General features: G+C 38.3%; 1 protein-coding gene across 9 annotated transcripts in view; it reads right to left on the minus strand.

Annotated features, from left to right (window-relative positions):
* CTBP1 (C-terminal binding protein 1) overlaps positions 1–16,258 on the minus strand; it is a 248,832-nt gene that overhangs the window by 30,777 nt on the left and 201,797 nt on the right. For 4 of the 9 annotated variants that reach the window (XM_064448934.1, XM_064448932.1, XM_064448933.1 and 1 more), the window contains one exon: positions 7,801–7,955. In XM_064448934.1, the coding sequence (XP_064305004.1) occupies positions 7,801–7,955 (155 nt within the window). Of the gene's footprint in view, positions 1–7,800; positions 7,956–11,561; positions 11,779–13,273; positions 13,363–16,258 lie in introns of those variants that run through there. The other 5 variants (XM_064448937.1, XM_064448936.1, XM_064448941.1 and 2 more) reach the window with 3 other exon arrangements.

Below are 16,258 nucleotides of genomic sequence, written 5' to 3' on the forward strand. Positions count from 1 at the left end.
CATACACTAAATGCGCACATAGAAGTTTGACAAGCTTGTCAATGAGTAAAAACTTGAACTAAATCTGAGTATAACACGTGAAACCGAAATCCAGCATAAATGTGAACAGTTTGGGAAAATGAAATAATCTTTAGAAAAAATAACTGTGTATAGGAGTAATTTACTGATCACTTACAGAAGCACACCCAGTGGTGAATGCATGAGAGGAACACGGAGTGTATGTTTTTTCATTGTTTTCCATAATTAACTTGACTGATACAACAGTCACCAAATTTTAGTACAATTTCATTACAGAGACATCAGCTTGTGTCAATCTGAGTGAGATAACACATTTAAGAGGCAAGGTAGAAATTTCACATCAGCCCAAGTGTGCGGCAGTCAGACAATACTCTCTCATGATCTTCACAAGGAAAGGCAATGGGCAGAATTTGCTAGAGAACAAGCAGAGTTAGCCGCGTACCTCCAACAGCTATTCCTGCTTTCATCAGACTGCAGCTGTGCTTTTCAGGAAGAAAGGATGCAAGATAGAAGTTGAAGCACAGGACATGAGTTGGCTTCCTTCTGTCACCAAACGATTATGAAGCCCATCTGCATAATTTCTATGCCTTCACACTTACTTCCAGGTGAGGCTACAACACACTGCTTGCTGAAAGCCTTTTTCATACGCTCTTCAATGAGCTGACATCCTTTCCAATCACAACTGCTCGGACAGGTCTTTCTGCTGTTCTTCAGCCTCAAAATGACTACTCTGCTTTCACAACATGCCAGGTCTCCAACGCTCTTAGAGAACAGATGACACTGTAGTAGGAGACATTTCTATTTCAAAGAACTTAACAAATCCCCTGAGCACTGAATACTGAACGTTGAAATACTTTAACATCTGCCTGTCTATTTTTTTCACCTTATTTCAGCACCAGGCCACTTTAGCCATCACACCAAACCTCGCATAGTCACCATTGCAACAAACGTGCCTCATATTATTTGGGGAAGAACTCTTAGCATCTCATTTATTTTTATAAAAAATGTAAACATATCGTAACATATTCGTTAAGAATAGAATAGCGCGGCCTCCTCTTCCTTGGTCATCTAAAGATACACTATGAGATACAATTATGAGAGACTGATCTCAGAGGCTTGTGTATAGATCTAGAGTAGAGAAACATAACTATGTAAAATGCCAAACTACTTCAAAACAGAGACAGAAAATATCTATAAATCCCATATTGAATATGACAATATAATAATTTTTAAAAAATACTTCTAGGAAATCAGCACTAGAAAGTGCTTTATTTCATCTGGTTCTAAAAACCACAGGGTGTTTGCATTTCTTGGACTTGGAGTTTAATGTGTCATCTCCAAAAAAAAATATGTTCCAGTGTCAGACTTGAGATGTTTTGCACATTTGGGTAGAAAAAAAATGTACTTGACCTAAGCTGAGCAAGCCTTGCATTATTTGACTTGCAAAAAGCAGCTGCACATTAAATTTGTAATCAGTGGTCTGCCACACAGGGGAAGGCTGCAGCAGACTTGTAGCTGCTCTCAAAGCCTCACTACAACATTACAAAGGGCCCATGTGAAACTAATGCCATTAAAACTAAAGAATAAAAGCCAATGTGCTCAGACAGTATTTAGGAGGTCTCCAAAACCCTGCTGGTTTGTGCTGCTTTTTACAAGTTCCTGTTTCTCTTTACGAGACTATCAGTTCCTGTGATCCATGGCGCTGCCAGTAACCCACCCATTTCGTGATATGCACTTTATTCAGCCACGATACTGTCTAGTGTAGACCCTAAACATTAATACTTAAGTTTATACTGTACATAAATACAAGTATAATTGTTTTATATAAACATAAACAAAGCTTACCTGCAGGCTCCTGAAAACTCTCTCTAAACACCTATATATCCACACACTGTATAAACTACATATCATATATGTTGAGTGTGTATATATATTTCTAGCCTTTTTAAGATATACTATTGAAAAAATATATATACATAAATACCCACACAACTATATAAATAACCTGCATAGCCCATAGCAAACTTCCTTTTAAAAACTATATTGAAGCCAGTCTTTCAAACCTAGGATTTAGTGACAATTATATGCAGCCTAATGACACAAGTCAATTTGAGAATACACACTCTGAGAAGACTTTTACTTAATAAAAGGCTTTAATGAAAAATCTTTAACAGGAGTTCTGTGTGTTAACTTGTATGTTCTATTAATAAAGCTGAATTGTGTTCCATTTCAGTTCAAGTCTATAAGATGCTACGATGGACTGAACTTCTATACCAAAGGATCATTATGCCATGAAAGTCACTAATGACAACACCTCAACCCCATGCAACTCTGTCCCAAAAAAGCTGTTGATAATCACCAGTGACTTTCAAGCCCCTATTAGTAAAACCTGGTAGTGGGAAATGAAAGAAAAGGCTAGTTGAGAACCAACTCTACTAGATGCTAATCTGTGTGTAAGATTGATATATGCTGCTTCCTGGGCACATCAGCACTTCCATTCTGCTTTTTAAAGGGTATTAGTTCAGAGGAGACACTGGCAGCCTGCCCTTTCCTGTAATGCCGCACTTGACCTGTAATATTGCCACTGGCAAATCTGACAGATGTTGGCAGAAGGGTCACCGAATACAAACACTGATTCTATATACATCCTTACTGTGATAGCTGTATGTTAACTGCTTTGTTGTATAATGAGGCGTAACAGAAGTTTTTAGGGTTTCTTTTTGTTATTTTTTTTCCAAAGTCTTTCATAAAGACTCTGATCCAAGGCTCGTTCAGTGTCAGTAAATTTGCGGGGTTTTGGATCAGCTCCGAGACAACAGCTTATTCCCAAGTATATGTTACCATTTAGAACAAGGCAGCTCACTTTCAATCTATGTTCTTTGAGAATTTAAATTTGATGGAAAACTAAAATGCTGCAACTGCATCATGAATACAAACAGCGCTGATGGTACAAATGCAAGGTTGTAGCTTTACTGCTAAACAAAGAAGAATCTGAAGCTGGACAAATTATCTTACTTAACCACTGATATAACTGGAACAAATAAAAGATTCAGATGAACACCACCACCATTCTTGATTCGTTTTTATCAGTTTCAAAACATTTGTTGCATTATGAAAGCTCTTCAGCTCTTCTTTGAAACAGTCTTAGATAAAACTAAAATGACTGGAAATGCTTCTACATTTAATTCCGATTTAGAAGTACAATTAAAACATAGAAGTTCAGCTTTTAAGTTTTCTTAACTTAAACTAAAATTATGGAAATGTAGATCCCTGTGAAGATAATTTTATTTTGTGCTTTTATAACAGGAGTGAAGGGATCTGATACATTCTAAATTGACTTGATCACTTGTAAGGCTGGAGCATAGTTTTACCAGACAGACCATTTTCCCACTTCCAACAGAGTATCTTACTCTCTTTGATGTTCTGGTGAACTGAGTATCTGCAGGAAGCAGTAAATCCAGTTAAAAACACACCCATTTTTTTCCTTCTAAATGATTTGAGACAAGATGTAGGAAACCACATAATTACTCAAAAAAGAGAATGGGAAAACATACACAGCTTCAAATAAACTCTTGACTTCTTTCCAGCCTATACGTTTTGCTTTAAAGATCATTCCGAACCAGCTGTGCTTCTGGTCTTTTTCATTTGGGTTTGCAAGGATCACTTTATTTTCTCTCTGCTTGGTCAAGATGCCTGCTACCAGATCTTGCATATTCTGTTTACGTTTAGCCCTCTGGAGCTACGCAGTGCACGCCGTGTTACAGAACATACGGCAGGAGTCAGACGTCCAAAGAGTAAAGAATTTCAACTCCAAAAATCTTAGGCAACACAAAGATGTCAAGGGTGTGCTTGAGTCTGTGATGCCTTCAAAGGTACAGAAGTAGAAAGAAGGTGCAATACTGCAGAAATCAGAAGTGCTGGGTAGGGTGCCAAGGAGCCAGGAAAAGCAGTAAACTCTGAATGGCACTGAAAGGGGGAGGGATTGGGGAAAAAAGAGGGGGAGAGGCAGAGCATGAGACAGTGGAAAAACCAAGATGAGCTGCAATGAGGATGGAAGCTAATTATTTTTAAATAATTTTTTTGGGGTGAGCATCTATATTTTTGGCAGAACAAACCAAAACAGCATGTACATTTGGAAGCAGTCTGAGATGGTTACTGAGAAGACTGATTTACTGATTTGTAAAATAAAAAGCAATTTACACACAGTGAGTAACCTGTACTGATGGTAATGCAATGTCTATTAAGAAAGAAATTTAACCACCAAAAACTTAAAATAATTTTTACCCTTGATAACAGAAGTTTCTTATAAGAACAGTGAAGCCAGTTCCCAGTTATCTCATAATATAGTAATGTGCAAATGTAATGCTCAACTTCACACAGCCATGTGCAACATCTAAATAAAACAGAACTTAGGAGTCAAAGCATAAATATATATATGTATATTGAAGCCTTTCAGACTGGCTTGAAAACAAACCACTCTTGGGGGGGGGGGGGGGGGGAGTAAACCCTTACAAATTAGTAGTTTCTGAAGAAGTGTAGTAAGTGTCCTCTAACTACAAAGTTATTTCAAAACTTTGGGTCACTGTCAGTAAATGTCAGTATTCATTTAAGCACTGGCAACCTCATTTTAGAAAGGATGGAAACATATCATTGCCATCCCACTTGCCTTCCAAAGCAGTGCCATGGGGAATGAACGCTTTGACCTGAGATGAAGCAGAGTTCTAATACAAATAGTTATTTACTTCTGATCTTAAACAAGTTACTTATTTTCCATACATTAATTTCCTCAGCCAAAAAAAAAAGAGAATGACAAAAGAACTCTTTGGCATAGGGAAATCGCTACAGAACGGCAACTCCAGTACTACCCAATTTGGAGAAAACTTTCGTTAATTAACATACCTAGTAAGGTATGATAGTATTTGCTAACGTCCTGCTTTTGACCCTGTGTACAAATAGCATTCAAATTCTTATTTCTTCTCCTTTCTGTATGTATTAAAATCTCTCAGCCTCCTTGCTTCTCTATGAAAAAACATCTAGATTGTGTTTTGCTGCTACCTGCCTTGCAAGCTACTACAAATTCCCCTTTTCCACTCTAATTCCTTTGTTGTTTGGCCATCTTAAATCACAGTATTTTAAACCATCATCCTGTCCTAGAAGCTGTCTCATGACCAGCAGGAAGCCCTTCTCCATATTCCAAAATGTTTACACTTCTAATGCTAACTCCTCACACCTGTGATCAAGGCTCCACAACTGCTCCAAGGCTCCAAACTCTCACAAATTCAAGTTTTGTTTTGTGTTTTTTTTTAAAAAAGGAAAACCACAAAAAAACCCAACCACTATCCATTTCTATGCACCTCCAAATTACCAACAAAGAGAGAGAAGTTTTCACTTCTTTGCATTTGTTCTCCAGTTAGTTACTTTTAGGTTCTCATTCTCCCCCACAATACCGAGTAATCTTAGTCATGTGCACACCAAAACCACTAGTCTTTTCAACAGATGCAGACGACAAGGTTGAAATTTATCTTAGGTTTTGGTAAAACCTTACTGTTTCAAAACTGAACGTCACAACCAAACAGAAGTTCAAGTTTTGAGTTTATGCTCTCCTGCTGGCCATCCCCTGTAAAGATGGTCTTCTGTATGACAGTATAAATACATTTAAAAAAGGGCATGAGATCAGAACTATAATATTGCCAACTTTGAATCTAGCTTGTAATTAAAAAATAATCCAAAACCAATTGTTTTGACTATCCGGTGAAAAGCAACTAATGAACTGAAAAAAGCGTGTATGGAATGCACATTATTTCCTAGTAGGAAAAATTTTACTTTTTTCCATTTTCCTAGTCACATTAGAATTTTACTGTATCTAAAACCACAGCAGAACAAAACAAGTTAGTGATGTTAAACCAGAGTTAGTGATGTTAAGCCAGTACTGATGAGGTAGAAAACAACCTCAAATATTTTTCTTGACTACTGTTCTGAGACCAGCTTATCCCTGTGTGGGGAGTGGGACAGAAGGGTAAGACAGAACATCTGAAAGTCTGCAGAGATATCCACCAAGGAACTACACAGAGGGCTTCAGGAGAGGGCAGCATTCCTTGTGTCTGCCCGAACCATGAGAATCAGCACTTCTAAGTGCCATGTTGATAGAGCATACAACTCTCTAGTCTTCTCTTTACTGGTTAAAAAAAAAAAAAAAACACACAAAAAGAAAAAACCCCACTATCACTTACAAATTTTGGAAGCTTTAACAATGAAAATACTTTGGTTTGGGTTTTTTTGGTTTTTTTCCAGAATAAAAATATTTTCCTTAAGAAATAAGAAGCTGAACAGTTGGTTGATGGGTTCTCACCAGGAAGATGCTGACATGAAATGGACTACAGAAAAAGAGATTTATTCACCTGATAACAGAAGGGAAGTTAGTGTTCATATTATTTTCAGGTAGCTGGCTTTGTAACAAAGCCATCAAAGAAAAGATTAAATCTTTCATCATATACAGAGGCTTTAAAATGTTTAACAATGCTATATATTACAAGAACGCGATAAGTAAATAAACAATTAAACCAGTTATGAATTCAAAACAGTGAAGAGCTTCTGAAAACCTGTCATAAACCCAAGAGCTGCCATAATTAGCGTCGGACAAGTCTAACAAGTATCTGTAGGGAAACAATACTGGTGCAATTCGGTTCAGCTAACAACTCCTTAACACCTGAATCACACAGCAGTATACAGTACCATACGCACAGAAGTGGATATAGACACCTTACAAGCCTTTAAATTAATACTTGGATCTATCCTTGTCTATCATGGATCCTTGCTGGAGAAGACGACAATAAACTCCCTTGGAAGGGACCCCTGACTTCCTCTGCTGTTGTATTTGTTTCATTTTTTTACCTCCATAGAAGCTGTAAGGCCCGTTTTCATCCTTTATTAGGTGAAGGAATATTTGGCATTTGAGGCTTACTCTGCTAGCCAATTTCACCAAAATTCTTCTACCTCCACAGAAATATGGACGTGAAAAGGTTCTATTGCTGCCTAGAAAGCAGCGAGGATTTGGGGTAGACGTCAGTCCTTCATGCCCAAGGAAGTCTCTGAAGAGAAAATGCAGGTATATGGGCCAGCTGGCTCCCTTGGCTATCATCACAAAAAATGTTATCAAAGGTTTTCTTAGCAGGATACCCATTAAGCACCCCTAGCTGTTTTACAGCTCCCAAACAACCAGGAAGGGTGTAAACTTCTGGAATAACACACAGAATACTTTTAAAAATCAATTTTCTAAATAAATTCTGGGTTAGCATTTGCTTTGGAAAGCTTCTGTAGTGTCAATTCTCAGTGCACAAGGCCTCCTAACATGATTTGCACAATTCCTTGGCTAAACAGAGAAGTTTGGAAGTTCCTCCCATGGCCAATCCAGTACTGATATTTGGCTTTCCAGCTGAAGGCTGAGAAACAGTGCTTCCAACAAGCATTTCAAAATGTATAATAATATAATCTTCCCAAGTGTAACTCGTCATGAATCTAATTCAGTAGGTACACACACGGACCACATCCAGCCAAAGATACACGGCACAAAAGCACACTTCAGAGCAGACATTTACATCTTTGTTTATTCACGTTTTATCACTTACTGAAAACAACCACTAACTCACTCGCTAAAGCAATCAGCTATTAACTAAAATGCAATAGCTAACCACATTGTCACAGCTAACAGAGCACTGCATCTGTTCATAGTCATGAAAATATTTGGGTTTTCTCAAACACTATAATTATACCTCTAAATATTACCTTTTCGTGAATTTCTTGTGTAGACTGAGCATCACAAAATGCCACTGTGGCTACGTCCTTCAGAATAGGCATTTCTACTGTACAATCCCTGCCATCCAGCAACGCTACCAAAGGGCGCGGGTGCATGGGCCCATTCATGATCGGAGGTCGAATGCCTGTGAAGAAACAGAGAAGACTTGTTATTCAAGCCATGCAAATAATAATAATAAAAAGATTATAGCTAGTCTGTTTATTCTGATGGAAGAAAAAGATCTCAAGGACTGAAGCTAGTAAAACAGGAAGAATTTTATAGTCAGTATTCAACCAAACGCAGAAGACCTAATTAAAAAATGCCATGGAGGCTCAGGAGGCTAAACAATGAAAGATGGAGAAAACCACTAAAAGAACAGTATATCTGCCTTTTAAAGGGACATCTTCACTGCACTATTAAGAAGTGTCTGTGCAACCTTACCCAAAGGTTATGTTTTGATTGGATTCCACACCTTTGTGAGCTCTACGCAGCGCAAGAAATATCTTGTCCAGGCTTCTAAGAGTGTAGCTTATGGAATATCATAAGCAACTCAGTGAAGATTCGAGTATTCGATTTACATAAGTGATGATGATCTGCTAAGACTAAAATTTAACTGAATAAAAGCCTACCACAGCAAAATTTTGAATTTACTGGAGACGTGATGTCCAAGTATACAGGTTAATTGCTTATCTACGTAGATCTGCTTAGACTTAACAGTTTTACAAAACAGTTCTGTATAGCTTAGTCAAACACACACACACACTAATTAATCCACCATTGAAAGCTCTTACAAAGTATGTACAAAATGTCCCTCCCTAAGTCAACATCACAGTTGGAACATCCTATAGCGACAAAGAAATACCTGGTAAGTGTGTAGGGGAAGGAGAATCAGCTGAAAATGCAGACATCATTTATATCCTCTTTATAGAGTCTTAAAATTAAGAGTAATCCTTGTAACAGGCTATTTAGAGAGCATCTTTTTAACATTATAGATGGAATAAATATACAAAAATAATCAAGGGAATAATATTAAACCATTACATTTACACAAAAGTAGTTAAGTGTGAGTGAAAAAAGGGGACTTCCTGAAGAGATAAGGAAAAAGCAGAAACAAGAATGAAGTACATGTTTTTTTCCCCCCCTCTTTTAAAATAAGTAGTTTTAAACATGGGAAAGCGAAGCAGGATAGATATGTCTTGTATGCAAATGTCAACATATTTTTGTTGCAGTGTGAATTCAAAAACATTGGTATTGCTTGGTAGTACAGGTTAGTCCAACATTAATGCAGAAGACCGAGGTTCCCCAGCTACCTTCTCCAAGAAATCCCTGCATCTTATGTCCCAGCCTGTTTCAAAAAGAAGGCCCTGCAAGACTGTCACGTGCATTTTAAGCGGATGGAAAATTTAGCAGAATCCCAGCTGCACAAGATACCTAATGAAGAAAAACAGCTGCTAGGAAGAGAGATTTTTACAAGTCAAGAGAAGCAGCATATTACTTCCCCGCTGGGACCAAGCTCAGGTCTGGGTCTGAAGGAGTACAGCTGAGGAGACTGTTACCCGCGTAGTCTCAACTGTCCATCCTGCACCCATAAGTTTCATGTCCACCCCTAGCCAAGTCCGCATGACAGACCAGCCTACTACAATCTGGCATCTAAGTTCTTTACCTATTCTAACAGGTTTTACACTTCAGGGCGACTGAACAAGGGTCACTTTTCCTATACGCATGCAGTTTCAGCTAGCACCCTACCTGCAAAATGTCTAGAAATCGCAGCTGGCTTTCATTTAAATGTAACTGCACAACGCTATAAATTGCTTATTCAGCAGCAAACAGCAGAAGGATCTTTCAGAGTCAAGGCAGGAGGACAACAGATGCTTCCCCAATCCTTCTGCATTTGGTCACTATAGCACATTTGGTTCTCTTCTGTTCCAGTCCCAGCATCTCCCAACGACTGATTACGCCAACAGACTGCAACTGCAGTACTGTCACTGTAGCAGACAAGAATTCAGATGTGAGAACTATTCACCAGCAAAGTATAACACCCATTAAAACTATTCCCTGTGGAAAATCCACCAATTCCTAACCCCTACAGTAACAGACATGCTTAGAAATAGTGCACAGGTTCTTTCGGTAAACTAGTGTTTAATATCCAGCCATCAAAATTCAACAGAAGCCTTTTTAATATAATCTTCAAAAAATGTGCATCTTGCTAACTTACTTTTGTTACCTGTTTGAACCAGAAACGGCTACGTAACCTTCATACAATCAATTTTAGTAAACAAACCACACGCTAATAATGTGGTACAGGACACAAGCACTACAATGTAAATGCTACATTAGCTATCCAGACAATAATTACTATCCTTTAATGGGAACTTAATTACAAAATCCCACATTACATTTATTTAGAAACACCCTAAAATAAAGCATTTTATAGACTTATTCATGTTTCTTTCAAAACAGTAAATATAATAGCACTAATAAAATGCAATTATGTTTTGAAACAAATGTAAAAATGACATTGCCAGTCGTATTCATGTTGAATAGAATATCTGCACTCATTTTACATCTGAAATGTTACGGTCACTGTCTTAATTGTCAGTCCAGCAAAGCCAGGATTTCAATGACAAGTTTGAATCCTAGCTAAAATAAAATTTAAAAAACCAGAACTTTTGATACGAAAGTTGAAGATCAGTGAGGAAAAACACAGCACAAATGATTCCTAGAGCTACAAATAAAGCACCTCTGTCAACAGAAGAGCACATACAGATAACAGAAGATCAGAAACTGTCACTTTTATGAATTACTTTTCTGACTAGAGCTATCTCAGAAAATCATGAAATACAGTATTGCAAAACACAGCCCTTTAAAATAATTTCTGTATTTTATGTATTATGTATTATTATTATGTATTTTAATACATAAAGGTGTGGTCTGGTTTTCCCCTCACATGAGTATATCTACCAATTTCAACCAACTTACTCGTGTCTAAGTGGCATGCCAGAACAAGCTCCCAAGAATAGAAAACAAAGTCAGAAAAACAACCAGAAGGATAAAAGCTCCCCAGGACAAACTCAGACTTTTGTTAAGAGTCCCCAGAACTCAAATACATCCAGCGACCTTGACCACGAAAACCCTACAGATCTTTGCTTGCCAAAATCCTTTTCTGAACTTCAGCATAGACTTCCTGTTGCACAATCTTTCTGCCTAAATACCATGTCACTGAATCGCAGACAATAATTCAACACTTAGAGTAAACTTACAGTAACTTAATCACAGTGGCAGTCACTATTTAAAGTTTACATTTGAAAAGACACAATTTCACCATGAATCAGAACCTTTTGAACAAAAAACTACTTCTTCCACCTTTTAGATATGTTCTGCCTGTTTCTTATCTAGAAATGCCATACTGCACCATGTGTTTGGCTTTGCAGCAGACCCTTGGAGTGGCAGGACAAAGCAATGTGGATTTAAGAGCAGTATTTTCCATGCCTGCATTAACAGTAAATCATGCAACTTGGTGCCAGAGAGAAATAACTGTAAACTGGTCAAAAGTTACAGTTGACACCACAAATGTGAAACTAATTTGAAAAAAAGAATAATTTTACTTAGCTGGCTTATTTAAGTATATGGTATAGCATTTCACATAACACAGATAAAAATTATACCATCCACCCCCACATCCTAGAACCTTTATTACGGGAAAACAATCTCAGTTTACCCTAACTTGAGACTTTCAGGAACCCCTACCAACCTGACATTTCTTAATCTGAGCTTGATTTCCAGGATCATGAATTCGATTTCTCAATGCTTTACAATCTTCAGCATTCTGAGGCAAAATAGCAGCCTGTCATTCCATCCTCATTTCCATGTCTTTAATTTTTCTTGCAGCCTCCTGTAATCTTGAACCAAAGCTTTTAAACTTCTTATCCACTGCAACCTCTGTAGCCTGGATGGTGTTCAAATTTTTACTAAAAATTAAACACAAACAATACATTAAAACAACATTAAGGGTCTGACTGGTGCTCACAGAAGCCAGGAAACTCAAAGTTAAAGCTTCTCACTGCATCTGTACCCTTCCCCCTTCGCTCCTGGCTTTCCACCACACCTGCTGTGCTGCCACCGGCCATTAACATACCAGGGAAAGCAGCAGACTGTGAAGACACACACGGCACCTTGCGCAGGACAGCAGGTGTATTGTAAACAGACATACCTGGAACAGTCGGCACCGCTCAAGCGGCAAACGTTTTGCCTAGATGAGCAGGGGTCTGAGGATAGTGTGTGATCTCCAGTACCACCAGTGCTGGGGAGCCAAGTGCTCCAGTGAGTACTGGAGATGGAGTGAGAAGCCTTAACTCCGAACTTGCTGGTTTTGTTGGCTGTAAGTCAGGCCCTTAAGGTTATCTAAATGTATTTAAGAAAAACAAAGCTTCCCCCAACAGCTCTAACCCACCTATTAGTTTGGGTCTTTTTTCCTCAAATATCGTGGTAACCTGGTGGTGAAGCTCTTGCCCCAGTACCAGCTACCGTGCCAGTGACTGCTGGAATTTTTCTAAAATAGTAGCAGGTATAACGTGCGCACACAGACACACAGCGCAGCTGTCCGTATGTAGCAGCTATTCACCATGCAGCTAACAGAGTGCTTTTTCAGAGCTGCTATTTGGACTAGCTGCTCTTAGAAAAAAAGTATCAAAACCTTATTCTAGTCCAGCTTTTACAGGGGGACGGCAAATCTTGGAAACATAAAAAGCAGCTTTCAGCTGCAGAACCCACCAGGAGGCCAGCCCCATGCACAAGCATTCCGAGTCATTGTGGCTCTCTTGCAAACCAGAGGATCAGTGAACTTATCACCCAGCTTCATAACCAAAACTGGAGAGGACAACTCGTGAATTATTACCTCTGTACCTCTGGGAGCACGGGGACTTACAAATTATCGGATCAACCTAAGCACAAGATGTGTTTTTTTTTTTTAAAATGTGAAAGAAAAAAATAAAAACCCACCTAAGCAGGCTAATATCCTCCCCCCTCCCAAATCCTACCTGCACCTCCTGCCGCTCCTGAAACAAAGGTGCACCTTTGCGTACCACACTCCAGGCTGGAGAGTTGAAGCCAATACCATTCCACATACAACTGGAGGATAAGAAAGCTCTCCCTGACACACTCTAGGCTGTTATAATTTAAACTGTTTGTAAAGCAACCTTTTATGTTATGAACTGACAGTAACTGAAGCGATCACACTGCACAAATAATAGACCTCAGAGTAGGCTGTCACCGTTTGCTAACATTAGAAACCATACCAAAACAAACAAGGTAATCATCATTAATCTTAATAGTGTAACAATGTCATTTTTCACATTTTTCTGCCACCGATTAATATAACATCATTAGGATCAGGAGTGTCTGAAATAAGGAATATGTTACAAGTAAAGGACGTTGTCAGGTTTGTAGGCCCAAAATTTGACCTACCTTTCATTTTCTTAAATCTGTTTGCAAAGTCCATGTAATTCTTTAAATGTGTTTTTCTTTTTTCAAAACAAATGCTTCAATTCTTTTTTCTGAAAAATACATCAATGCCAAAAAGCACAACACTTATCAGTAACCCTATAATGACAAACCACTATGCACATGAAATGGAGGACAGCAGCCTGCCAAAGGAGAGTTTTCGTTTTCATGTTTCTGGGGGTTCTTACAAGTGCAAAGATTAAATAAGTAGGAAAACTCCCTTGACAATGTCCTTTTAAAATAATTTGTCTTACAAAGCTTCCTTTACGCACTCTAAAATAGCAAAGTGATTTTAAGTTTTTAACAGAAGGCAAACTACTGAAAAATCTGATCAATATTGACAAAAACAAGGCCCAAAAATAACAGGTTGGACATTCAGCTAATTTACGATCTTGTACATCAAACATGAGACTAATCCCCTGGGGCATTTACCTTTATTTTATATTCTTACCTAGGCTGTAAATTCGATCACAGCTGTCACTTATTTACCATAAGCCCACAAAAAAGTTTACTTTTTTTAAAAAATAAATGCTAATATTAATTCAAGTAAAGAACAAGTTGTCAAAACAAACAAAAACTATCCCACTCATAACACGAACACAGAAGCTGTTATGAATTAGGTTTGCCAATATGTGCTATTAAAATTCCTAGAAACGCCATACTTCAAAACCATATTTTAAGGTTCCTGACACATCATGTGTTTTTAAGTTCCAGACTTTGTTTTGGTAGTCCTTGTTTTCTGCACCATGACCTCAAATGACATTTAGATTCAAGGTTGAGCAGAACTATAAAAGCAGTCAGGTATAAATAAACTTTGAAGTACAATGCAGGTACACGGATCAGCAAAATGGATGCAGGGGGAAAAAAAAAAAAAGAGGGCTTACCAGCCTTCAGCATTTTGATATTCAGCATATTTAGATGCTGAATATGCAACACAAAAAATCTCCTGATTCCACCAGAATCAGAGCCAACACCTTTCGTCACCACCTTCAGTATGAGCAGGAAGCAATTTCCCATGGCTTAGGATGTGGGATTGGGAGGGGGCAGAGAGGAGAATATTTTTAAAGAACAGCAACAAGGGGCACATACAAAAATGTGACAGCTACCCTCAAAAGCCTGAATTACTTGGCAGATTAAAATTAATTTCTTTCTTTACTTTTCTCATTGCATGTTTCTAACTATGTTTCCTAAGATTTTAGGAACCTGCTGCAAGTCTTACGGAAATTAAGAGGAACAATCCCAAACTGATTTTCAAAGGAGTAAGATCTGGACTTCATGATATACATACAAGATAAAACTAACCGTAAGCTTAACCTCAGACACATGTGCAGTCTCTACTGAAGTCTACAAGGCTCAGAGGGTAATGCTAAGCACACTGAGACTTTACTGCAAGAGCACAGCTGATGAATACTACCGCACTCCATGCTTTTTATTTATACAAACTCAGTAAAAACAAGCTATCTTCCTTCTTTTCTTCCTAATTTGCAAGAGACCAAGAAAAATAAAAGTGGTTTCCGGCACTGTGTTGACCCAATGATGTGCAGAACAGTCACACCCACTTATATCCTCTTGCTAATTGCAAAAATTGAACTACACCCAGCCGCTCTCCAGGACATTCACAGCTCATTCCCTTACACAAAATGCATAACCAACACCACAGGCATGTAATTACTGCCCCGGTCTATAGAATTCCATGTACTTACGATTTACGCATCACGTATTTTACCACCTGTGAGAAATGAGTGTGGGTATCCAAGCAATTGCTGCAGCACACAACACAGGCCTCAACGCAGAGTATTTTGAGGGACCGGTCTTGCTTGATTTTCCCTTTTGGTACGATCAAAACAAAATAAGCTGATGACTTCTGTTTAGAAAATTCCACATATCCCTGCCATTACTGGAACCAGAAAGTCGCGATTCCACATTACTTCTCCATATTCACATAGCAAGTAAACTTGCCATTCTCAGGTACTGGTCTGACAACTGCAAGGAAATGGGTTTCTGTTGTGTTTTTAAATAGTGATCCCTAACCAGTCTTCCTCAAACATCTAGCAATTCTGCTGTTATTCGTCTAACATCTGTCAGTGTGCACACAAAATCTTAAGTGCCTGTCAGGATACAAAAAACGAGGTCCCACAAGGCACACCTTCAAAGCCTGTGATCAGAAATAAAGTTCTATTAAGGTGAAACCAGATCATCTGGCAACATTTTCTATTACTCCACATGTACTTCAAACATCCACATGAACGCTAGAAATACTTCACATCTGTCAAAAAATTACTCAAATTACATCTTCAGAGCATGCTACAACAGTATGCCTGATCTTCATGAACACTTTTCAAAGTAAGACTGAATCACACCTATTTAATGTCAAACGAACAAGCAGTAATAGGACAATGCGTTACTGTAAAACATTTTAATTGTCCATCGTGGTTTAAAAAGAAAACCTAATGACAATATTCAGTAACAACTACATGAAGTGCTAAAACGAGAAAGTATTAAGTATCAGCAATAAAACATATACACAACCCAACACTGCAGAAACGCTGTTTTCACGTAACATACATGAAAGCAAACCCCAGAGAAAGGCAAAACATTTTAAAGGATGGCACCTTCCCTGGATATGCAGCTTTTCAGTGCCTGTCCACAGTAAATACTTCACTCTATTTCAAGTATATTCAGCTTTATTAAGTAAAGGAAGGAGGAGGGGGAAGGAAAAAAAAATAAAAATCAGTGATGATGGAGCTGCCCTAGCTGAGTACACTCCCATTAATCCCAGATTCAGAAAAATTCTGGTGGAGGCTGCCAACTTTTGTTACTTATCCCACAAGTTTTATGGCGACTGTGAAATGCCCCTGCCTGCGCACGCCGTGGTGAAAGCTACGAACTACTTAAGGACTAACAGGAATCACTGCAGTGAAGCTCAGGACAGCACCTACAAATTAAGAA

This window comes from Phalacrocorax carbo, chromosome 4 (genome assembly GCF_963921805.1).
Source record: "Phalacrocorax carbo chromosome 4, bPhaCar2.1, whole genome shotgun sequence".
NCBI lineage: Eukaryota > Metazoa > Chordata > Aves > Suliformes > Phalacrocoracidae > Phalacrocorax > Phalacrocorax carbo.